The sequence below is a fragment of the Physeter macrocephalus genome, chromosome 9, assembly GCF_002837175.3.
Source record: "Physeter macrocephalus isolate SW-GA chromosome 9, ASM283717v5, whole genome shotgun sequence".
Classification (NCBI taxonomy): domain Eukaryota; kingdom Metazoa; phylum Chordata; class Mammalia; order Artiodactyla; family Physeteridae; genus Physeter; species Physeter macrocephalus.
The window spans coordinates 98,692,156-98,718,164 of record NC_041222.1 but is presented as its reverse complement, the minus strand read 5'-3'; the positions used below and the strand labels follow the sequence as shown (position 1 = coordinate 98,718,164).

The 26,009-nt window shown below is 38.3% G+C and overlaps 1 protein-coding gene across 3 annotated transcripts in view; it reads left to right on the top strand.

Annotated features, from left to right (window-relative positions):
• Positions 1–26,009, top strand: part of INTS9 (integrator complex subunit 9) — a 112,421-nt gene that overhangs the window by 12,867 nt on the left and 73,545 nt on the right. For 2 of the 3 annotated variants that reach the window (XM_028494225.1, XM_007115107.3), the window contains exon 2: positions 18,799–18,926. In XM_028494225.1, the coding sequence (XP_028350026.1) occupies positions 18,799–18,926 (128 nt within the window). Of the gene's footprint in view, positions 1–10,715; positions 10,836–18,798; positions 18,927–26,009 lie in introns of all 3 variants that reach the window. The other variant, XM_007115108.4, reaches the window with a different exon arrangement.

The following is a 26,009-nucleotide window of genomic DNA, read 5'->3' as shown; positions in this document are numbered from 1 at the left end:
CATCTGAGTGTGTTCTCTTTCGTGTCTGGCTTCTATAACTCAACATTTTGTTGACCTGAAAGTTTTGAAGGATGAAATTGTTGCCTTGTTGGTTAAACTGTGTCACCCAGCTGTACACAGCAACCTGGTGGAGGACTGGCAAAGTGCCTGTGGGATTACCATCTCCTTGGAGTGTTCTTGAGGGGACCCTGAGATACTCAGCCTGGCAAAACCTATTTCTGGGCTAGGCAAGCTGCCGCCATTCACTGGGAGATGTCAGCTGAGACAACATGGTTTCTTTTATAAAGAAATCCATCCGACTAAACTATCAGAGTTCTTTAAAGGACTAAATAAAAGAAAACTTGTTTCTTTAATTCACTTGAAGTTTTAGAATGCTTTTCTCAAAATAAAAATAGCTCTATTATAGAACCAATACATACTCATAAATTTTTTTCTGAATATAATGGAAAGATATAAAGAAGAAAACAAAAATCACCTGTAATCTCACCACCTAGAGTAATCACTGTGTAACATTTTGGTATGTAATCTCCTATGATGGATGTGTGCACCGATATCCTTTAGTCGCTGTAAGGCTATAAATCTGTTAGGATCAGATTCAGCTCTGAGTGATAAGAAGCCTGAAGTAACCATGGTGTAACAGTTTAGATGTTTGTTTCTCTCTTACAAAGCAAGTCCGGGGGTAAAGAGTCCAGGTCTGTGACCATTAGAGACCCAGGGTCTCCTGCTAGCTTGCTGCCCCACCATCTTCAATATATGCCTTACTGTTTGTGATCCAATGTGAGTTGACCAGCTCAGGCCATCAGATCCTTTTTCTAGTCAGCAGGAAGGAGGAAGGGACAGGGAAAGGCATGCCCCTTCCCTCTGATTATTTCTCAGAGTTGCACACAGACTTCAATATATTCTTTTTGGCCAGAATTTAGTTACATGACTACATTTCGTTGCAAGAGAGACTGGGAAATCTCTATTCCAGGTGGCCATAATTCCAGCTGAGATTTGGGGTTCTCCTGTGAAAGGGCAGAGGGGAATACAGATAATGAGACAACTTTCTGTTATAAGCCTTTCCATTTTGAATGTTCGTGAGCTCATTTTGAATCTTTTTATAGTATTACGTTGTATGGATTTATTATTCTGCTTTTGAGCATTTTGGTTTCCATTCCCTACTATCCCACACAATACTGAAGAGAACATTTTTATTTACATTTTTTTGCACTCATCTGGGTGTTTGCTTCGTGTCAATTCCTTAAGTAAAATTGCTATGTATGCACATTTTAAATTTTGATTCACTATTGCTCTTCAGACGCTCTTTCCTTTTCCCTCAACAGAGGTAAATGAGAGTTTCCATTTCCCCACATCCTCATGATCAGTTTCTTTATCCTGTGCTAGTGTGCGGAGAGAGCATTTTCTCTCAGCGTAGAGAGACAGCCAACAATGTTTGTTCCCAAACCAACCCCTATTTTCCCTCCCTCACCCTTAATACTTACTGTCAACACTCCCACCCTTCGTGAGCTTCTATTGGGGATGGGGGCAGGGGGGGTGTTGCTTTTTATGACGACTCTCTCCTTCTTTACTCATTTTCATGGAAAGCCAAGTCAGAGGACAGGATAAGCAAGAGGGAGCAGCCATAAGTGTTAGTTACCCAGCTGTGGGTGATGTTTAGCCACGCTCCAACCAGAAAGTGGCTTCTCTGTGTTCACCATGCATGCTAGAGATTTGCTGCTCAAGTGGAAAATTATCCCTCTATTTTATCCAGCTGTGTAGTCAGTGTGACAGTGAGTGCGATTGGCACCTTTAACAGCTCTCCTGCAAGATAGAATCAAGAGACAAAGTAGAAGAACGTGAAAGATTACCAAATAAAATTGAAATGTATCTATAGAAATCTCTGAGTGTTGGAGGGCCTGGCCCAAAATTCTTAGCAGGGGTAATAGTTCCAAATTAGGCAGATTTGGCTCAGTGGAAGCCGGTTTAACTCAGGATGCTGTGGTATCAGGCAGGGATTCTCCACAGAGTGTGCTTTCCCCTTCCCTCCCACACTTCTTATATACCCTGTTAGGGCGTGGTGTGTCTCCTAGCAAGCTATAGTTATCGATGGCGGTATACTCAGGTGTGTAGGTGCAGAGAAAAGTTCACAAGCCTTGGAAGAGCTTGGTTCCTCATTTTTAAAAGAGGTATTTGGACTAGATTATCTTAGAATTCCTTCCATCTTATAACTCATGTAATTTCTTATTTGCATAGAGCTAGTTGTAAAAGAACACAGTGGCATAGATACGTCTTGACTGATTATATAAAAGACCAAGGAGTTTTGGTTGACCCAGTGAAATGATAGAATAATGAGAGACAATATTTTTGTGTTAAAAGAGAGCTTAGAAATAATCTACTCGGGACTCCCCTGGCGGTCCAGTGGTTAAGCATCTGCGCTTCCACTGCAGGGGTAACAGTTTCTATCCCTGGTCAGGGAACTAAGATCCCACATGCCCCATGGTGCGGTGAAAGAAAGAAAGAAAGGAAGGGAGGGAGGGAGGGAGAAAGGGAGGGAGGGAGGGAGGGAGGAGGGTGGGAGGAAGGAAAGAAAGAGAGAAAGAAAGAGAGGGAAAGAAAGAGAAAGGAAGGAAGGGAAAGGAAGGAGAGAGAGTGGGGGGAGGGGGAGAGAGAGAGAAAGAAAGAGAGAAAGAGGAAGAATCTACTCAAGTCTCTTCAGAGACTTCTTCAAATTTCTTCAGAAGAAATTTGAGGCCCAAAGAATTTAGGGATTCGTTTGGATTAACACTAATTTAGAGGCAGAGTTAGAACTAATGCTTTATGACTAGGTTAAAGGAGATGTTGGATGCTATGGTGTACAGCTCAGCATTAAGATCTGACTCTGGTTTATTTAAGCTAAAAATAAATTTTCACTTTGGAAAACAGTTCAGTAGTTTCTTAAAAGTTAAACATATATAACCTAGCAATTCCACTCTTAAATATTTACCCAAGGGAAATGAAATTGTATGCCTCTACAAAAATCTGTATGTGAATATTTATGGCAGCTTTATTCATAATTGTCAAAAACTGAAAACAACAACCCAAATGTCCATCAGCTTGTGGATGTTATCAGTAAGCATCTATGGTACATCCATACAATGGAATACTTCTTAGCAATAAAAAAAAAAAGTGGGCTATTGATATACGCAACAACAAGGATGACTCTCAAAAGCATTATACTGGTAATGTTAGAGATTTCCAGTTGCTCTGCATCCTTGCCAGCACTTGTCAGTCTTTAGTTTTGACCCTTCTTGTAAGGGTGTAGTGGTACCTCACTGTGGTTTTAATTGGTATTTCTCTAAGGACTCATGTTTAGCATCTCTTCATTTGCCATCCATATGTCTTCTTCAGCGAATGCCTCCTCACATATTTTACCCATTCTTACTGCATTGTTTGTGCTGTTGTTGAGTTGTAAGAATTCTTTTTTTATAAAACAGATAAAAATGATAGGGCTTCTCTGGTGGCGCAGTGGTTGAGAGTCTGCCTGCCTGCCAATGCAGGGGACACGGGTTCGAGCCCTGGTCTGGGAAGATCCCACATGCCATGGAGCAGCTAGGCCCGTGAGCCACAACTACTGAGCCTGCGTGTTTGGAGCCCGTGCTCCACAACAAGAGAGGCCGCGACAGTGAGAGGCCCGCGCACCGCGATGAGAGTGGAAACTAGAGAAAGCCCTTGCACAGCAACAAAGACCCAGCACAGCCAAAAATAAATAAATTAATAAATAAAAGAAATTTTAAAAAACAAAAAACTTCTAGTTAAAAAAAATCATATTTTATTAATGTGAATTTATTTTCTAAGTTAAAAATCGTTACATTAAATCAATCAATGAGGAAAAATGAGGCTCTTCTGATAAACACAAAAATCTGAAATCAAGGGTCAGGGAACTACCTTCTTGTATTAACATTGAATTTATTTGTGTTTTTTTTTTAATAAATTTATTTACTTATTTTTGGCTGTGTTGGGTCTTTGTTGCTGCATGCAGGCTTTCTCTAGTTGTGGCAAGCGGGGGCTACTTTTGTTGCAATGCAGTTGCTTCTCATTGCAGTGGCTTCTCGTTGCAGAGCACAGGCTCTAGGCGCTCGGGCTTCAGTAGTTGTGGCTCACAGGCTCTAGAACGCAGGCCCAGTAGTTGTGGCGCACGGGCTTAGTTGCTCCGCAGTATGTGGGATCTTCCCGGACCAGGGCTCGAACCCGTGTCCCCTGCCTTGGTGGGCAGATTCTTAACCACTGCGCCACGAGGGAAGCCCGATTTATTTGTTTTTTACTTTGGCTGGAGTTGTAAGAATTCTTTTTAATTTTCTGTTTTCAAGTTCTTTATCAGATACGTGTTTTGTAAATATTTTCTCCCAATCTCTGAGTTACCTTTCGTTTTAAGGGTGTCTTTTGAAGAAGTTTTAAATTTTGATTAAGTTCAATTTATAGGTTTTCTTTTCATGTTCTTGTTCTTTATCTAATCTAAGAAATCTTTGCCTAACTTTCCCTCTCTTTTTCTAGAATTGCCCTATCCTATACAGAATCCATCAGTTGCATGTGACTATTAAACAATAGAATTTAAAATTCTATTTTATTTTAATTAATTAAACTTTAAATTAAAAGCTGATACTTGATTCAGTTATTGAGGAAATTTTAAGTATGTTCAGAAGATCTAACTAAAACTAAATTTAAAAAAGAAAACTTAAAATGACTTTATCATGGGACTTCCCTGGTGGTCCAGTGGTTAAGATTCTGTGCTCCCAATGCAGGGGGCCCAGGTTCAATCCCTGGACAGGGACAGGGATCCCACATGCCACAACTAAGAGCCTGCATGCTGTAGCTGAAAGATTCCCATATGGCACAACTAAAGATCCCGCACACCGCAGTGAAGATCCCGCGTGCCGCAACTAAGACCCAGCGCAGCCAAATAAATAAACGAATTAATTAAGTAATTAATAGTTTTTTTAAGAAAAGTTAGGGACTTCCCAGGCAGCGCAGTGGTTAAGAATCCTCCTGCCAATGCAGGGGACACAGGTTTGAGCCCTGATCCGGGAAGATCCCACATGCCACAGAGCAGCCAAGCCTGTGTGTCACAACTACTGAAGCCTGTGCTCTAGAGTCCGTGCTTCTCAACAAGAGAAGCCATGGCAATGAGAAGCCCGAGCACCGCAAGGAAGAGTAGCCCCCGCTCAACTAGAGAAAGCCCGCGCACAGCATTGAAGACCCAACGTGGCCAAAAATAAATAAATAAATTTTTTTTAAAAAGTCAATTCACTTCCCCCACCTTAACAAGTCAAATTGTTGTTGTTGTTTTTTAAATGACTATCATTAGGAAATGCCACATTTTTTAAATGTTAAAATATACTAGCATACAACTTCTCAGGGATATGGAAATGACTGTCGGCAGTCTTAATTAACTAATTGAATGCTCTCCTTTCTTGGTCTGTTCCAAGCTGTCTGTCTTAGAAGTAACCTAACAGGGGTTAGGTAGTGGTTCAACAGGGAAACAATATTGAGGGAGAAGTTTAAAAAGATGACTAGAGGGCTTCCCTGGTGGCGCAGTGGTTGCGAGTCCGCCTGCCGATGCAGGGGACACGGGTTCGTACCCCGGTCTGGGAAGATCCCACATGCCGCAGAGCGGCGGGCCCGTGAGCCATGGTCGCTGAACCTGCGCGTCCGGAGCCTGTGCTCCGCAACGGGAGAGGCCACAGCAGTGGGAGGCCCGCGTACCGCAAAAAAAAGATGACTAGAAAAAACTATAGTCACTTTTATTGCTAAGATTCTTGGATTTTTTTTTTCTATCCAACTATCCTATCCATATCAAATCTGTTGCTCTTAGTATAATACACTGTTATAGTTTTTCTTCTTTCTAACATATTAGTGGAATGATTTAAGAGAAAGTATTTGGAACTTGTACTCATTTGAGTGCAAAATCAGTTTGTTATTAACTGGGTGACCTTGGGCCTTGACAATTGAATTGGTATCGATAGTATTTACTTCGCTCAGTTTTGGGGTAAGAGCTAATTAAATATTGGATAGAAAATATTTGTCGATAATTCTTATTGTTAGTGAAGGTAATTCATACAATGATATTTTCAATTCCTACTCCTTTCTAAGCAAGGGTTTATTTTTAGAATTCCCTTTCAAGTGTCAGCTTTGATGTGTATTTTTATGCATATGTATGTTTTATAGATAAAACTATCATATTAATATAACATTTCTGGTAATCAGATAATTATCAATATCATTTGAAAATCTTCTCATAAAATTAAAAAGCTTTGCTGAATCTTGTTAGAGAAGTGTTTTGCCAAACTACAAAAGACTAGAAAGCATCAAGGAGTTTATTAAAGTTACTAACGTAATCTCAAGAATTTAGACAAAATCTGGGAGTTAGTTTTGTTTCTTTCCTTCCTCCAAGGCAATATCTTGTTGAATCATGAGGTAGCAGTCTCACTTTATTTCATTTCCATTGCCATGTCAGTAGTTGTAAGTGTTGTTCACTTTGCATCAGGACACATATAGTATCAAAATGAAAATCATGAACTATTATCACTAGTAGTTCCTTGAAAATTAACAAGTATACCTAGCAAATGCTATACTAATACTAAAATATCCATTAAGATCTCTTAGATTTTATTTTTGTACCATGAGACTTTTGTCATAAGGAAAAGAGCACTACAAATTTTGACAATAGTAGGAAAGGTATAGTTACATAATTCTAATGTCTGCAGAGAGGTGTCTGATAACCACACAGAAAAGACACTCTTAGCCTCATTACTAACATTAAATAGATGTTAATAGTTTGCCTTTTTTTTTAGTTTTTAGATCAGATCTCCTTCCTCCCCTCCCCGCCTTTGACATAAATTGTATCTAAAGCTAAGATCCCCAACCTTTACTTTTCCTCCCTCTCCAGAGGTTACTACTTTCTTCAAGTTGACATGTATCATACCCATATGTGCTTTTATTAGTTTAGTATATGTTAAGGTGTGTGTATATTCAGTATTATTAGGTATTGCCAAATTATCCTCCAGAATGATTGTACCAATTTATACTACATTTTGACTACATATTTCCAATACATTGTATTATTAGTCTAATTTTAGCCTATCTACATTGTCTTATTTAGCCTATCAACTGTTGTCTTATTTTGCATGTCCTTGATTCTAATGATACTGAGTTCTTTATATCTTTATTTTTTGACCACTCTTGTTTTCCCATTCTGTTGGGGTTTTTTGGTTTTTGTTTTTTTTTTCTTTTTGGCCGCACTGCGCAGCATGCCAAACTTCCCCAACCAGGGATCCAACCCATGCCCCCTGCAGTGGAGGCGCGGAGTCTTAACCACTGGACTGCCAGGGAAGTCCATTTCTGTTGAGTTTTTAAATCTTTTTATTGTTGTTGATTTGTATGAGCTTTTTATACTGAATAGGTTCCCAATGCTTTTTTTAATAACACATAATGGGGATATCTTCTCTCAATCTCTGGCTTGTGTTTTCACTCTGTTAATGGTGTCTTTTGAAGATTTTTAAAGTACCATAGTCAAATATATGAATCTTTGTCTTCTAGTTTGTGCTTCTTGTCTCTTAAGAAATTCTCCACTATCCCAGAGTGATAAGGTATTTTCCTCTTTTTTTTTTTTTTTTTTTTTTGCGGTACGCGGGCCTCTCACTGCTGTGGCCTCTCCCGTTGAGAAGCACAGGCTCCGGACGCGCAGGCTCAGTGGCCATGGCTCACGGGCCTAGCCGCTCCGTGGCATGTGGGATCTTCCCAGACCGGGGCACGAACCCGTGTCCCCTGCATCGGCAGGCAGACTCTCAACCACTGCGCCACCAGGGAAGCCCCTGTCTTCATATCTTAAGTATTTAAGTCATCTGGAATTAATTTTTTTGTGTGGTGTGAAGTAATTTTTTCCAAATGGGTTACAAACTTTCCCAGCACCATATGTTGACAGTGATACTTTTATCATATGTCCTAGACATGTATGTGCCTCTTTTCTGGACTGTTTATTCCTTTTCCGTTGGTCCATTAGCTATCTTAGTGCAACATCCTACTGTTAATTACATTATAGTAAGTTGTAATACCGGAAAACTTAAATCCTCTCTAATCATTGTTCTTTAATATTTTTAGCTAATCATAGCCCTTGACTCTTTCATATGATTCTTAATTTCCATAAGAAGCAGATTAGTGAGAACTGATTTTTTTTTTTTTTTTTAAGTAGAGAGATTTATTTTAAGGAATTGGCTCACTTCACTGTAAGAACCTTACAACAGTGTACTTCCAAGTCCTCCCTCCCATTCTTTGTGCTGTGGTGCTTACACATTTGATTTTTATACATGTTATAAATTCCACAATACGTTGTTACCATTTTTCCTTTAGACAGTTAATTATGTTTTTAAACAATTTTTAAAAGAAAAGTAGCTTTTTATATTTTCATTTATTTTCACCATTTTTAGAGTTCTTCACTTTTTTTTTGTAGATTCTATTATAATATTCCTTCTTTCTAAAGAACTTCCTTAACATTTTTGTAACACAGTCTGTTGGCAATGAATTCTCTCACCTTTTATTTGTCTCAGAGTCTTTTTTTTTTTAGCTAAGTTTCCCTTTGTTTTTTACCTTTTTTCTTCCAGTTTTAATGAGATATAATTGACATACAGCACTGTATCAGTTTAGGGTGTACAGCATAGTGATTTAACTTACATATATCACAAGATGATGACCACAGTAAATTTAGTGAACACTGATCATTTCATATAGGTATAAAATTAAAGAAATAGAAAAATTTTTTTTTCCTTGTGATGAGAACTCTTAGGATTTACTCTCTTATCAACTTTCATATATAACATAGAGCAGTGTTAATTATATTTATCATGTTATACATTATATTCCTAGTACTTACTTATCTTTTTTGTGTGTGTGTGTGTGGTACGCGGGCCTCTCACTGCCATGGCCCCTCCCATTGCGGAGCACAGGCTCCGGAGACGCAGGCTCGGCGGCCATGGCTCACGGGCCCAGCCGCTCCGCGGCATGTGGGATCTTCCCGGACCGGGGCACGAACCCGTGTCCCCTGCATCAGCAGGTGGATCCTCAACCACTGCGCCACCAGGGAAGCCCCTTACTTATCTTATAACTGGAAGTTTGTACCTTTTGACCACCTTCATCCAATTCCTCCTCCCCCCACCCCCACCTCTGGTAACCACAGATATGATCTCTTTTTCTATGAGTTTGTTTGTTTGTTTGTTTTGAAGTATAATTGACCTATAACTGTTAGTTCGCATTACACACATAGTGATTCAGTATTTCTATATATTTCAAAATGATCACCATGATAAGTCTAGTACCGTCTGTCACCATACAAAGATATTACATAATTATTGATTATATTCTCCACACTGTGTATTTCAAATCCATGACTCATTAATTTTGCATCTGGAAGTTTGAACCTCTTAATCTCTCTCACCTATTTATTTCTATTTTTAGCAACAGTTTATTTTCCTTTCCAATTAACGTTATTTTTAAGGAGTGTTTTATAGGTTTTTTTAAAGTTTTTATATGATTTTATACTTCTTTTTTATTTTATGATACATTTAATTTTTTGCCATATGAATGGTATTCTCATTTTAATTCTTATTACTTTTACTGATCATTCGTGGCTGGCATGTAAGAACTCAATTTTTGTACATTGATTTTTTTCTATCTAGCAGTCTTGATGAACTCTAGTATTAGTTGTAATAGGTTTCCTTCCGAATGTCTTCTAATAATATCATCTGTGGACAGTGACATTTTATTTCTTCACTTCTAATCATTTCATCCTTTATTTTTCTTGTCTTATTGCATTATATATCATTTCCAGTATAGTATTAAATTTAATCAGTCATAGTGGGTATCCTTTTGTTCTGACATTCAGGGAACTGTTTCTTATGCTTCATCATCAACTATGATGTAGGATTTGGCTAGAACCCTTTATCAGATTAAAGAAATATTTTTCTATTTATAGTTTGGTAAGAGTTTTTGCCTTTGAATTGATGTTGAGGTTTTGTTTTTTGTTTTTTTTTCGGTACGTGGGCCTCTCACTGTTGTGGCCTCTCCCGTTGCGGAGCACAGGCTCCGGGATGTTGAGTAATTTAAATACATTTTCGGAATCTTTTAAGATTTGTTTTTCCCTATATTCATTTATGTGTGAATTATGCTGATAGGTTTTCTAATGTTGTGCCAGGACGCAAAAGCATTACATAAAAATCAATTTGCTAGGGCTTCCCTGGTGGTGCAGTGGTTGAGAGTCCGCCTGCCGATGCAGGGGACACAGGTTCATGCCCCGGTCCGGGAGGATCCCACATGCCGCAGAGCGGCTGGGCCTGTGAGCCATGGCCACTGAGCCTGCACGTCCAGAGCCTGTGCTCCGCAACGGGAGAGGACACAGCGGTGAGAGGCACGCATACTGCAAAAAAAAAAAAAAAAAAAAAATCAATTTGCTAGACGTATCTTTTTAATGTCCACATGCCGCAGAGCGGCTGGGCCTGTGAGCCATGGCCACTGAGCCTGCACGTCCAGAGCCTGTGCTCCGCAACGGGAGAGGACACAGTGGTGAGAGGCACGCATACTGCAAAAAAAAAAAAAAAAAAAATCAATTTGCTAGACGTATCTTTTTAATGTTGTATTTGAATCAGAAAAAACCAAAGTCTATTCCACTGCCAGAGAGAAAAGAAAACTGAACCTCTTTTCTCTGTTCATAGGTCTCCACAGTGAATATATGTGTTGATTAAATAGAAAAAGGAGAAAAACAGGAAAAAAATGGTGATGTCATTTACAACTTACTTCATTAACACTCTTGCCTGTAAAAGAGTTCCTTTATGGTATGTACAATTCTCCTGAACAAGATTAAAGAGCTTTTGGCATTAACTCAACCTAAAGGTTATAGGTTACATTACAGATATTTAAAGGTAGTTTCAGCAGTAAAACTGCTTTAGAGTGAGAGAATCTTATCACTTTTTTTTTTGGTTTGTTTCTTTTTTTGAATGGAAGGGAAAACCTAACAAAAGAAAATTACTGCTTATGATGGATTGCAGACATATTTAATAATTTAATCTTTGCTTTACCTTATATTAGCCAGCTAACTAATTTTCTTTGTTCACTAGCTTATAAATTTCAGTCTATATTCTTATCAACTCAAAGTATGGCCTTTTAGAGCACATCATCTCTGCAAATTTTTCTTAGTCTTAGTCTCTGACAATTCCTTTCTCTCTGTGTAGCATAGCATGCTGTGGTGGTGAAGTGTACACTCTCTGGATCTCATTTGCCTGGGTTCAAGTCCTGGCACAGCCTTTACAGCTTTGGGACCTCATAATTTCTGTGCTTCATTTTTTTCCTCTGTAAAATGGGAATATAGTTCCTACCTCATAGCATTCCTGGGAGGATTAAAGAAATTAAGTGTAGAGTTCTTGCAGAGTGCCTGACATTTAATGAATACCATATCATAATAACTATGTATATTATAATTATTTTAAATAAGACTAGGAAAGAGAACATATATGATGTTTTAGTCCATGGTTCTTTCTGCAAAAGACAGACTTAAATATTTCTCAAAGGCATTTCACTAAAATTGAATTTGCCATATGATGAAATTGCCAAATTTACCAAATGTACTAAGTTGCCAAATTCTTTATTTTTTTAATGAGATATAGTTGATTTGCCAAATTCTTGTGTTGTTGTTTTGTTTTGTGTTTTGTGGTTTGGTTTTGTTTTTCTGAAGTTTACAGTAATTCATACTGCTTTTGAAGATTTCTATGAGGCTAGATTGGCTGGTTGTCATTTTGTGTTCATAGCAGCTTTTTAAGTGTTAGATTTGCTGAAATCTGAGGTCATAATGTGAGTCTTCTTAGTAATAGTTGTGATATTCAGAAATACTTTTCAAAATCAGTAATCAGAAACCCCCAAGAGCTACATATGAAAGGAGTACTAGAAAAATACCATTTGCTTGCTTAAGAGGTCAATAAGGAAGATTGTCTGTGCAAGGAGCTTGTGCCAGTGCTTTGAGAGTGTGAAAGTCTGATTTGTATGCTCCCCTATAAGTACGAATATTCAAGCTGAGAAATCAACTTAAAGATTGATCTCAAGGTATTTCTTGGGGACCTGCCTCAACCTGTTCTACATAAAATCCCCACAGATGTAGCCCCACCAAAGATGGGCTCACCATCCAGAATTTTAAAACAACAGTAATGAAATCCATCATGGCTTAGAATCAGCAAACATAACAAGACTCCCAAGAACTTCAGACAATTGTACAATCTGATGGAGATTCTAAAATTAAAACGTTAAAATGATCAAAGACATATATGAAGATATCAAACCTATGAAAAGAACAAGATGCTATTTAAAGAGAACTTCTAGAAATGAAAAGCAGTCATTGAAAAGTTGAGTTAAATAGCAGACTTGACACCAATAAGAAAGAATTAGCAAATTAAGATAGAGCTGAGGAAAGTATCCAGAATGCACTGTACAGGGCTAAAAAAGCAAAATATGAAAGGATAATTTAGTTACAGAGACAGAGAGTAAAATGAACCATTACAATGAATATTTAATAGGCATTCCACTAGTAGAAACTAGGAAGAATGGAGGAGAAATGGTATTCAAAATGATAATGACTGACAGTGTTTTTCACAGTTGTCAAAGATGAGTCTTTATATGTTAGAAGTATAATCCCCCCCCAAAAAAAATCATACCAATGTACATCTTAATGAATGATCAAAACATCAATGGCAAATAGATTTTAATAGCAACCTATAAGGGATTACCAGTTAGACTGGCAGCAGATTTCTCATCAGCTATGATAGATGCCAGAAGACAGTTGGATTCGTATTTTTACCGTTCTAAGGTAATTTGCTACCCTATAATTCCACCACCATCACTGTTGAGGAGTAAATTCAAAATTAAGAAATTTCCAGACTAATAATGACTAAGAGTTTACCTTTTGAACACCATTTAAAGGAAGTAGACTAAAGGATGTATTTCAGGAAAAAGGGAATTGAACCCAAGAAATGGGATACAAGAAGGATTGGTGAACAAAGAAATTGGTTAAAATGATGGTAAATAATCATTAACTGTGAAAAATAGTGTAAAATAATTCATTGACTCTACAATACTATTGTTAGGACATATCTTTCTTTTATTTACATAGCACTGAGGGAAAAAGCAACACTATAATTGAACCATGACAAGTTGCTTTAATGATGGTGTTGATCAGTACATGAATCTGTTACACAAACTTCTCTTTCCTTTTAAATTTCTTTTATCCAGTCCAAGGAATTTGGCAGTTGCCTTCATGTGCATTGCTTCAAATGTGATAGGGAATCCTTTTGTACATATCTTGGTTACGGACCATAGCAAAGTTTCATCTATTGTAAATAGCTTCCATAGTAGAAAAAAATCAATAACAACTAAAATTCGAGAACTCAAGAAATAACAGGATAACAATATTATTGAGAAATGCAGAGGTAACTAGAAGAAATAGCTGTAAGAGTCAAAAGTAGTTGCCTCTCAAATTGGTGATTCATTTTTAACTATGTGTGTATATGTGTAAAATTTCATTTAAAAAAACAGAAGACTGTTGACTGAAGGAAAAATTGGTATAGCTATATTATTTAGAAATAAATCTAGAAATAGATTTTTAAGACAAAGAGCATTACATAATGGTAAACCATGCACTAGTATTAATCCTGACCATTATGTACCTAGCAATATAGCCTCAAGGTGTATAAAGCAAAATATAACAGAATTACAAAAAGAAATTGCCAGTTTCTTCTCTCCTAAGACTCAAAGTAGGTAAGGATATAGGAGATTTAGATAAGATAATAAACTTAATCTGCTCTGTGTACAACAATTAGATTATATATTTCCAATTTTCATGCACACTGGATCATTTGTAAAAATCAGCTATTCACAGTGTACAGACTTACAAAGCAAGTTTCAATAAATATCGAAAAAGTATTATAAAATCTGTTCCCTGCCCACAAGAAAATTAGAAATCAGTAACCAAAAGATAACCATTTCCACCTTCATATTTGGAAGTTAAACCAAACACACACACACACACCACACAGTTCTTTTGTAGCTCAAAGTAGAAATCACAATAGAAATTTCATTGTATTTAGAAACGAGTGAATTGAAAACACAATGTAAACTTGTAAAATGTATCCAGAGCATCACTTACAGGGCTGTCTGTAGCCTGAATGCGTATTTTAATCAGCTACACATCCAACTGCAGAAATTTTAAAAAGTATAACAGATAAAACTTGAAATAGAACAATAAAACTCAGAGCAGAAATTAAAAAGCAATGAAAAGCAAACATATATTTATGTTAATGATAATTGACTTGTTGGTTATGAGCTAAAGGAATACAACATTTTAAACTGTAAAGGAAGAAAAAATAAAATTAATAAAAGAGAAAGCAGTGCATTGCTCCTGGCTCAGAGAAATGTTATTGTATAGTAAAAATGGCAGCATTCACTAAATATATAGATTAAATGTAGCTTCCATTTACATCCTTAGAAAAACTTTTTTTTAGAATTGAAGTCTAGTCATTCTAGCTTATTTTCAAATATTACAAAGTAAAAACTTTACAGCATTGAGGTGAAAACAAAAAACAAAAACAAAAAACCAGTGGACAGAATAGAGATTTCAGAAATATATTCAAACTACTAAAGGACTCAGGTGTTGAAAACCAAGGATAAGTTAAAGGTGAAAGGAGTTGCCTTTAATGAATTCTGCAAGGACATTTCGGAAAATGGACTCATGTTTTTGTCCCAGTTGTGCATAAGAGATCAATTTAGGACTATTTATGAAAGCAGTATTTTCAGAGATCAGATTGGTTTGTCAACATAATAGCTATTCCTCAGAAGTGTGTCAGCATCAAAAGGAAAGCAGCAAAGAGAAAGGCAGAATATGGATAGTTGTTAAATCTGAGTAATGGGAGTTTACTGTACTAATTTTGCTTACTTGTATGTTTGAAATTTTCCATAATAAAACTTTTTTAAATGAAAGTAAGAGAATGAGAAATATATGTACTAAGTATAACTGATAAAAATTTTTACCCAAAAAATATAAACAATGCTTATATATGTTAAGCATATATAAGTTCTGAAACCAGATTTATTCAGTGGTAAAAAGAAATCAACAGGCACGAGGAAATATAGATAATAAATTATTACACAGAAAAATCAGCAGCTTTATTATTAAGTAGAAATAAAATTAACATGAAAGCACTGCTGTGTGCTTATTAAGCTAGAAAAAATAAAAATTGTAAAACCTTATGTTGGCTACAATATTCGCTTCTGTTCTCAGTAGTAACTGTATCTTCCTGGAGGGAAAACTAGCAATAGAAAAATATTTGTAAAATTATTCATTCACTTTACTTAGTCTTATGGGATACACAGATGTCTAAAACATTAGTGAATGCCACACAGAATAGAATTTCTTCTCTAGACCTCTTCAGCCTCTTAATGATTTTATAACTATAGCAACAATGAGCACATACTATGTGTCAGGTTCTGTATCTATTCATTTAGTCCTCACAACTTTAGGAGGGTAGCTTCTATTACTGCATCCTACAGATAAGGAAGCTCAATCTTGGCGAAGTTAAGTAACTTTCCCAAAATGACACAATGATGAGCACAACCAAGATTTGAGCCGAGGCAGTCTTACTTCACACTCCCTGCTTTAAATCATTTCTTCAAACTGCCTCTCAAAATTAATTCATTTATCAAATAGTTGATTTCCTGTTTAGGGCCATTTAATTGCTCCTAGATAGCTGCTACTAACATGTACTAACGTTATAGAGGCATTGTGGTGTAGATTCTAGATGGTTTTGACCATAATGCTGATGGGAATAAGCAGTGAAACAGATCTTCTGCTATATTCCTGATGACATTGTAAATAGGCACAGCCTTTTTTGGAAAGCATTTTGGCAGCATATTTCAAAAGCCATAAAATGCTCATATTTTTTGACCTAGTTAATGCCACTTCTGGGAATCCTCTGAAGAAACAGTCCAATATGGAAAAAGCCTTGAGCACTAAAGTTATCACCACAGCCGTGTTTGTAATAAAGCAACTGAAAGCAACCCTAAATGTTCAACAGTAAGAGAATAATTAAACAAGTGATGGTATATTTACTTAGGCAGCCAATAAAGATGAAGTGATATGCAACATAGACAAAACACAGCCATGAATCTTAAAAGCAGCATACAGAGCAATAGGTGCACTAAAATTATAGCTTTTACAAATACGAAAAAAGACAGGGACTGTAGAAATGCTGTGGCTAATGTTTTTCTTTCTGGTATTTTTCAAATTTTCTGTCATTTATTTCTAATTGCAAAATTAAAATCACATGATTACTTAATGTTTTTGTGTATTAGTCCCTAACTCTCGCTAGATTATAATCTGTTTGGTGACGTAGGCAGCATATTAGAAACATGCAAAGCTCCCCACTGGAGCCAGGGAAACTTCGGGAACCTTGCCAGGTGCCTCATTTACTGGGGACAGTTACTCTGTGTCTCAGCAGACTGAGTTGACCCACGAAGTGAGCAGTGCACTTGGGGAAGCACAGGTGGGATCTGTGGAGTCAGGAGACCTTGCTGTGTGTCTTTGGCTCTCTCTTGTCAGACAAGCCCCTCAAACTGTGTAAAATTCAATTTCCTGATCCATAAAATTGGAGCTAGTGAGATCAAGGTCTGGCACTCTTTCAGTAGACGCTCTGAAAATGTTTCTCCCATTCAGTTATGGCCCTTATAAAGTGTTCCTCACCTTTCTTTATCCTTGGACGATAAGAGCAAATGTAAAGTCTGTTGGCTAAATTCCTTTGCCTGAAATCTTTTGAGCAGAAGTTTTTACATGTCCATCTTCGGTCTTCTGCTGCAACTTGTTACCCATGATTTAAAGATGAAGATAAAAAAGATTTTGTCATTCAGTGTGACTGGTTAAATTTTCAGTTTTGTTTTAATCATATTTTTTTTCTGATTATAAAAGTATGGTAAATGCGCATTGTCAAACGTTTGGAAAATGCAGAAAGCTGAAAGGAGAAAATTACACCATAATCTTTAAACCCAGAAATAACCATTAATATACATTTCATTTATTTTCTTTTTAGGTTTTTCTGAGTATCTGATTTTTTTCTTTATAAAGGAAAAATATAGGAAAGTCCTGTGTCATGTTCGGGGCAGGTTTAACAGGGTGCTTTATGTTCATTTTGAGATAGTTTTTCTTTAACAAATACGTAATTCTTAGATAGGGGTAGAGACCAAGCTAGCAATAGGGAACCAGATGGAGAAGGGTGGGGTGGGAACAGCTCTGCCTTCCCGTAGTTCTGATACCTATCAAAGAATGAACTTAGGTAAAGAATAATTACCCAAATCATGCTTCCTGGACTTTTTAGTATTTTTTTTGTTACTGTTTTCATTGTAAGTAACCGTGTACCCTTTCAGGCCATGAGTTGTGAATTATGGATTGGGAAATATAATTATCTTTCACAAACTTGGAATAAAGAAGCTCTCAAGGGAGTTCCCTGGCAGTCCAGTGGGTAGGGCTCTGCGCTTCCAGTGAGGGGCTATGGGTTCGATCCCTGCTCGGGGAACTAAGATCCCACAAGCCGTGCAGTGCGGCCAAAAAAGAAGGTTGCAAAATACTCACAATTTCTTGGCTCCTGACCTTTTAGAACCTGCAGTTTTAAAAACTCATCAGTTCCTGTAATGTCTCCTGGAGAAAACTAGGAAATTTATCCAGTGACAGAACCAACGAGCAACGACGACTTAGCGTGCACTGCGGTGGCCGTGTGGGGGCAAGCACTGATGTCGCGCTACCCTGACTTGTGCTTAAATCTGAAAGAATGTGTCTGTCAGGAGATGGAAACCATTGACCCCTCCATCTTCTGGGCTTTGCTGTTCAAGGGAGGCTTCTACGGAATGAAGAAGAGAGAAGTGGGAGAAAAGGTCTTTTCCCTCTTCTTTCATTGTCTTCAGAACAGCAGTCGAATTAGGAAAGGTGACACAGGGTCCCATGTAAATAATTTTCAGTGTGGCGTATCTGTCATCCCCACTCCATTGAGGAGGACCTGAGGGATGTTTGAGGTCAGTGTGCTGGTTTACCTCATCACTCCCCTTTGAATATGCCTTTGTGGCTCGTGCCCCTTTGACTTCTGAGGACTGCGGCCACAGGCAAGAGGCTCTTGATTGGTTGGGAATGGGTGTCCCTCACTCCTGCCTAGTATCTGCACGTCAGGGAAGTCACTTGTCCTTTGGAGTCATTTCTTCTGACAAGGCTGAGCCATCACCCCCTTACTGATACTTGTTTGTTAACCCTTCCCGAGCATTTCCTCTTGGAGGAAAGTCACCCAACTTATTTACAGAGGAGCAAACCTAACCTGTAGCACACTTTGAGGTTCCAGCTTAGAATTTTATTGACTTTACACAGTACTTAGGTCTGACAGGATAGTGGGAATTTGCAAGTGTCATGTGAGAGTGGAGCAGAAAACTACAGCCAGGAAACCTTCTGTTTAGAATAACCTTGGCCCCTTCAAAACTCTACTTGCCTGAGATGTAAGTTGGTACCCCGCGAAGAACTGGGTACGATCTGAGATTTTTGAGGATGCTGAATGCTAGGGGAAGTGGTATCCAGCACTGTAAAAGGGAGGAAGCCATATAGAAAGTTAGCTGAATTTTACACAGTGCTCTAATGAGAGAAGATGATCAGCTTTATTTAATTCACTTTATTTTTTAGGCTTTTTCTGTAACTGATTATTGACAAAAGTGATTTGTTTGTTTGTTTTTCAGTATTGCCTGTCAGGGCACCCAACTTTACCATGCAATGTGCTCAAATTCAAATCAACCACCATTATGCTGGACTGTGGCCTGGACATGACTTCCACCCTCAATTTCCTTCCTTTGCCACTTGTTCAAAGGTATGTGCTGATGCAGCCGAGACAAAATGAGCTTTGGTTTGCTGAAAAATGGTACACAATAGCATCAAGATGACCAGTACCTTGTGTGTTGTGCTAAGTTTACTTTGTTCCCTTAAAAATGTTCTTCATCAAAATAGTTTCCTTTGGCTGGGTTGATGGAAAGTGTTGTATTGATTTATTGATTGACTTCTTTATTATAACTTCTTCTGAGCTTCTGTTAAATGTTCCAACTAATGTTCCTCACTGCAACTGCTCAGTGCAAGTGAGGTCGTATATATTTCATCTTTCTTGCTAATTCATGTAGGAGCTGATAAATGGTCAACTGATGAGCCCCATGAATTGAATTTTAGAATCATTTAACTGCCTTTGCAGGGACTTGACATCATAGAGCCTGACATTTCTTTTTGATAGGTATCTATGCATTATTTTCATACTAGTCAGCTGTAGATATCATAGAATCTTACATGACGCCAAAGTTTTCATACTAGTCAGCTGTAGATATCATAGAATCTTACATGAAGCCAAAGTCCATGTCTTAAAGTAGACAGATTACCCCAGGCCTACAGGCAGCACTGTTTACTCTTACTAAGACCTTGTCTAGGAGATTGGTTTTCCAGCTTGCTGTTATTTAGAAGCAGTACTTTATAAAAGGAGTGGGTAACTTTTTGAAGCAGATATACTCCCAGCAGCAAAAAGTGATACCGCATGAAGGAGAGGAGACAGAAAAGCTATCTAAAGCAGATTTAAGAGCTTAAAAGCATAACGAGCTAGTTAAACCATCTAACGTATCTCATTCACTGCTGAAGACTTCACTGTGTGCAATGATTATTCATAATGATAGCCCCGTGAACCATCTAGGAAAGGTATAATTAAAAATCAACGGTTGACTTTTTTCGGAGATAAGGGATACAGTAAGGTGATGGGGACAAGGTCAGAGTTAATTCCAGATTACATTTTATGCATAGCTGATAAAATTCAGTTATAATCACATCCTGGACTTAGAAATACTTTTACCATCCATAGATATTATCCAGAAGGGGAAAAAAAATGTATTTAGAGTTGATTTAGGAACTATAGGTGTCATATATATTTCTCAACAAAAATGACTGCATGTTTTTTATTAAAATAGCCTGATATCATTGTCTATTTCCTTCCAAAGATTAAAATGTTCATTCACTTGGCATTAAGAATCTGCAGTGTCCTAGACCAGGGGATACAGACATGAACAAGACAACTTTTCTTTCCTCATGGAATTTATAGTCTGTCAGGAGAGAAAGAATCACACAGTTGAAGATTTAATTACACTTGTGGTACAAAAAACAGCTATATACTTGTGATAATTACGAAAGAAAATAAAATATAGGGTATGCTGAGGGTTCCCAAAAGGGGGCCTACGTGCTCTGCAGGGTCATGAATCATCTAGGTGTTCAAAACCTGAGTTGGGCAGGCAGTCCTAGCTACATGTTTTCCCTTTCCTGTCCATTCCTGTCTTTACCTAAGTCTGTATTCTCAAGTGAATACAGAATCCACTTCTACTCTCTCTTCCTCTTGTCATTGTTTTTCTCTCAGAGGGAGGTTATACTAATGGGATGATTAGCAGCGCATGGCAGTTCCTTACAAAAAATTGTCTTCATTTGCTCAGGCCAGAAACCTTGGAGGTCTACTTGGCTAAAATAGTATCCCCAGTCCCTCTCTATCCCCTCATCCTGCTTTATTTGTCTTCAGAGCACTTCTCATTACATCATATATACATACTTGGTTTATATATTGTCTTTCTTCTCCACTAAAAGGTAAGTTTTATAAGGGCAGAGATTTTGTTTCCTCTCCACTGTATCCCCAGTGCCTAAAAGAGTTCTTGGCATGCAGTAACTGCTCTGTAAATATTTGTCATAGGAATGAATCCCTTTGTCTTCTCTGGATTTCAACCCTTCTCTCCTTCTGCATCATTTCGCTGTTGTAATCTTTCCTTTATCTTGAATCTTTCCATCTTGACTCAGTCCTTCCCATTTAATTACGCTGTCACTTCTAACTTAAAATGGAAAAAAAATAATAAATCTTTTTAACCTTCTCTCAACCCCACTTTTCCCTTCAGCATTCCTAACTCCTTCCCAGTCTGCTTTGCCCACACCAACCACCAGAACATCTTTTGGTAAATCACAAATGACTTCCACGTCATTAGCTATAATACGCATTTGTCATCCTCACCCTCCTTAGCCATTCAGCATCACTCTCCTCCATGATAATGCAGTCCTGGTTTTCATTACTTCTCTGAATCTTTCTCTTCTATCTACTTTGGAGATTCATTTTCCTCTAACTGTCCATCACACATGAGAATTCTTTAGTATTCAGTGCTTGGCCACAGAGGCTCCACCAAGGGAATTTAATAAATGCTCAGAGGGACTTCCCTGGTGGCGCAGTGGTTAAGAATCCGCCTGCCAAGGCAGGGACACGGGTTCGAGCCCTGGTCCGGGAAGATCCCACGTGCCGCGGAGCAACTAAGCCCGTGAGCCACAACTACTTAAGCCCTCGTGCCTAGAGCCCTGTGCTCCGCAAAAAGAGAAGCCACCGCAATGAGAAGCATGCACACCGCAACGAAGAGTAGCCCCCGCTCGTCGCAAGTAGGGAAAGCCCACGTGCAGCAGCAAAGACGCAGCACAGCCAAAAATAAATAAATTTTTAAAAATAAAAAATAAATGCTCAGGGCCTTGATAACCATCCAGACAATAACTTACAAATGTGTATTATTAGTTAAGTTCCACATGTGAGTTCCACATTCATAAATCCAAAATGCCTACTCGGTTTTCTCCTCGGATGTGCCTTTGAAAGCACTTCAGAACTCACCATACCCCAAACTGAGTTTATGATTAGACTTGGTCCAGAAGAGGAGGGTACACCCTCCCAGACCTGGTTTCCCCCCATGCTGCCCTATCTTAGGGAATGGCACCCTGTTATAAAAGCCAGAGAGCTGGGAGTTCGCTTAGATGCCCCCTTCCTCGCTTTCCACATCCAACCTTTCATTAAGCATTGTCATTTTTACCTTCTAGATAGCTCTAGAATCCAGTTACTTCTTTTAAGTGCTACTGTGGTAGTCATCATCCTCTTTTACAGGCATTACTGGTAAAGCCTCCTAACCAGTTTCTTCAATTCTGTTATTGCCCCTGTCTGAATCCAGAGTCTTCTTTTTGTGTAACTTTTTATTTTGAAATTGCTTCAGATTTACGGAAAAGTTGCAAGAATAGTTACAGACAATTCCCAGTTTCTCTTACCAGTTCCTAACATTTTATCACATTTGCTTTATCATTACCTCTTTATATTACATACACATGTAGTTTTTTCTGACCCATTTGAAAGATAGACACTATGCTCCTTTGCCACCTAAATACTTAGGTGCCTGTCTTATAAGAAGAAGGATATTCTCTTACATAACCACAGTACAATAAAGAAAATCAGTTAACTTAACGTCGATACTATACTAGTATCTGAGCTGTGTACCTTATTTACATTTCCAAAGTTATACCAGTTCATATTTCACTGTAATGCCTTTTATAGCAAAAAAAGAAAAATAACTTACTGGTCTAGGATCCAATCCAGATCACACATTGCATTTGGTCACGTCTTTAATCTCCTTTAATCTGGAAGAGTTTCGCAGTCTCTATGCCTTTCATGACCTTGCCGTTTTTAGGAGTGCAGGCCAATTATTTTATATAACATCTTTCAATATGGGTTTATCTCACGTTTCCTCATAATTAGGTTGGGGTTACTACTTTCGGTAGGAATACCACACAAATGATGGTATGTGTTATCAGAAGGCACTTGATGTCAATTTTCTCCAAAATCACCTTTTAGAAATACAGATCTAATCTCGTCTTTCACCTGTTTAAGACCTTTCAGTGGTTTTTCCATTGCTTTTAAATTTATTTATTTATTATTTTTGGCTGCGTTGGGTCTTCGTTGCTGTGCGCAGGCTTTCTCTAGTTGCGGCGGGCAGGGGTGCGCAGGCTTTCTCTAGTTGCGGCGAGCAGGGGCTACTCTTTGTTGCGGTGCGCGGGCTTCTCATTGCGGTGGCCTCTCTTGTTGCAGAGCACGGACTCTAGGCAGGCGGACTTCAGTAGTTGTGGCATGCGGGCTCAGTAGTTGTGGCGCACAGGCTTAGTTGCTCCGCGGCATATGGGATCTTCCCAGACCAGGGCTCAAACCCATGTTCCCTGCATTGGCAGGCGGATTCTTAACCACTGTGCCACCAGGGAAGTCCCCTCCATTGCTTTTAGGATGAATACCAAGTCTGTCTTGGTACATTAGGCTTTATGCCTCTCTTCTAGTATCTTGCTCTTTCTTTTCTTTCAGTTTCAAAGAAGTCTTATCTCCTGCCTGGGAGCAGTCACACAGATTGTTCCTCCAGCCAGGAAGGCTCTTCACCCCTCCCTGAACCCACCTTCCCTTAGCCTATTTAGCAGGAGCTCCTCTCTCAGATCGTTTATGACTCCAGTTTCTATATGGGAAGGACAGAGAGAAGGCATTTTAGTTGGATGAGGGGGAGGGTGTATATAGGACCCTCCTTGAAATTTCATTTGGATAACGTTTTTTTTTTAAGATGTCCATGCCAAAGCCTGGTGAGAATGGTTGGAGGAAAGTCCTGGGCCTTGTAGCTGTCTTCTTCTTTCTTTATTCCCTCCAAACCCTGCCCCTTGACACAGTTTCCCCTTGACTCTGCTACCATCCAGATGTCAGCTCGTTCTTCACAGACTCAAGGAAGTCTTGATGCTGCCTAGACCAGTCCCTTGTTAGGAGACTTTGTGGTGCCTTGTGCTGTGTGCTGCCTCATCATTCGTAACAGCTTGTTCTCTGTGTGATTACTTGATCTGTCTGTCTTCCCTAACCCCTCAGGAGGACAGGTGCGTTTTGCTCATGGTCGTATCACCAGCATCTGAGTGCTCGACACATAAATCAAGATTCATTAATGAATGAGTGAAGATGAATACCTTATCCTCCTTCAGTACTTCACCAAATGATGAGGTTGTTTCCTGTCCCTCTTTCTGGAAAATCGCCCTCTGTCTTCACCTTGTAACTCCTGTTCCCTCTCAAATTTTGTAATCATTAGGAACAAAGTAATAAATCTCTTCCTCTTTGGTAGCTTAAAGTTTACTAACTCTTCATGGTTTAGTCATTAACTTGTTGGACCCCAGTAACAAAATATTTTCATCTCTGTAGTCAGCATCCATTTGCCATCTGATGACACATTTGTGTGCCACTTTATCTTTGGCACTATTGTTATAACATGGTCTTGCTCTCCTTTGAGCATTCAGTACCATCTACTAGCAATTTCTCAAATCCAGAATAACTACAGATATTTCATAGAAGGCTTTGACGTTATAAAAAATGTTTAGCAAGAGTTAAAACCACAATACCTGAAATTTTTACTTTTTAAAAAATTATTTTTTGATAAGCAGTGTACCATTTCTTTTTTTGTTTTTTAATTTTGCTGCGCCAGGTCTTAGTTGTGGCATGTGGGATCTTTTTTTGTTTAGTTGCAGCATGCACGCTGTTAGTTGCAGCATGCGGGATCTAGGGATCTAGTTCCCTGACCAGGGATCAAACCCGGGCCCCCTACATGGGGAGCGCAGAGTCTTAACCACTGGACCACCAGGGAAGTCCCATAAGCAATGTACCATTTCTAATCACTTGTTGAGGACAAAACTAATTGAATCAGTCATCTGTAATTTGGAGGTTGACTTGTGTGTGTCCAATGGAGAACAGACAGGATGCATGCATGTCCTTTGATCCAGTTCTCTTTGTAAAGGGAAGTGGATATTTACAACTTCTTTTAGAGAGTTAGTGTACATGAAATGAGAACAGTATTCAGATTGTCTTGTCATTAACACTTTTATTAGAATGCTTGGTTTTTTAATCTGATCTGATAGTAAATAATATTTTTTAAGAAGTAAGAAGTCTATAAGTGAAGGTATATATGTGACTATGGAATGAGATGGGAATTAAACAGCTAATGGTAATAGAGTATTTTTCTGGGAAAGCTCCCCGAGTTTTAAAAAAAAGTTTTTCAGGTATAATTTATGCCAACCAAACTTGATTCTCCTAGTAGTAATTTTCATTCTCAAGAATGAAATCCAAAAATTCTCACTTTTTGATTAATAAAGGCAAAATGTAAACAGAGAATCTAGGCAAAGGGTATGCGGGACATCATTGTACTTACATTCCTACAGCTTTTCTATGAGCTAGTAATTATGTCACAATTAAAAGTTACCCCTTAAATTCTCACTTTTTTTTTCTAAAATTAGATGCATGGGGGCTTCCCTGGTGGCGCAGTGGTTGAGTCCGCCTGCTGATGCAGGGGACACGGGTTCGTGCCCCGGTCCGGGAAGATCCCACATGCCGCTGAGTGGCTAGGCCCGTGAGCCATGGCCGCTGAGCCTGCGCGTCCGGAGCCTGTGCTCCGCAACGGGAGAGGCCACAGCAGTGAGAGGCCCACGTACCGTAAAAAAAAACAAAAACAAACAAAAAAAAATAAAATTAGATGCATGTATATTTTATTCAGGTTTTTAATCTTTCCTAGAAGATTGACAGATATTCATATATCTGTTTCAATTTGACTTTCGTACCTACCACCTAATTTCAAAGTCAGAATTTGATAAACTTATTTTAGAGAGAGGATTCAGTACTATACATTAACTTGGTTTCTGATTATAGAGTCTTTTAGTCCCACACCCATACTTTGCCTTTAATTTTTACTTCACAGACTAATTTTGTGTTGAAGTGCTAAAATCCTTTTGCCATCCAACTTGTACTTCTGTGTACTTTTCTTCATATATCGCCTTGATCGTTAAGTTTTTCTTTTTACCAGCATTTTTTTTTTTTCTTCTGAGTTATTTCCATTTTCAACCTCCAGTATAATTCTTCTGGTCAACCAATAGCACACAGTTAAATCCTGAGCTTACCAGAGTGAATGATTTCTGATTCAGACTTCTTTAATGTAATGTATATGTGAAATTAACCTCACCTTCTAGAAATTACTCACTTAGGTATGTATTTCATAACACTTAGGAAAACTAGCTTCATTTTCCAGAATTG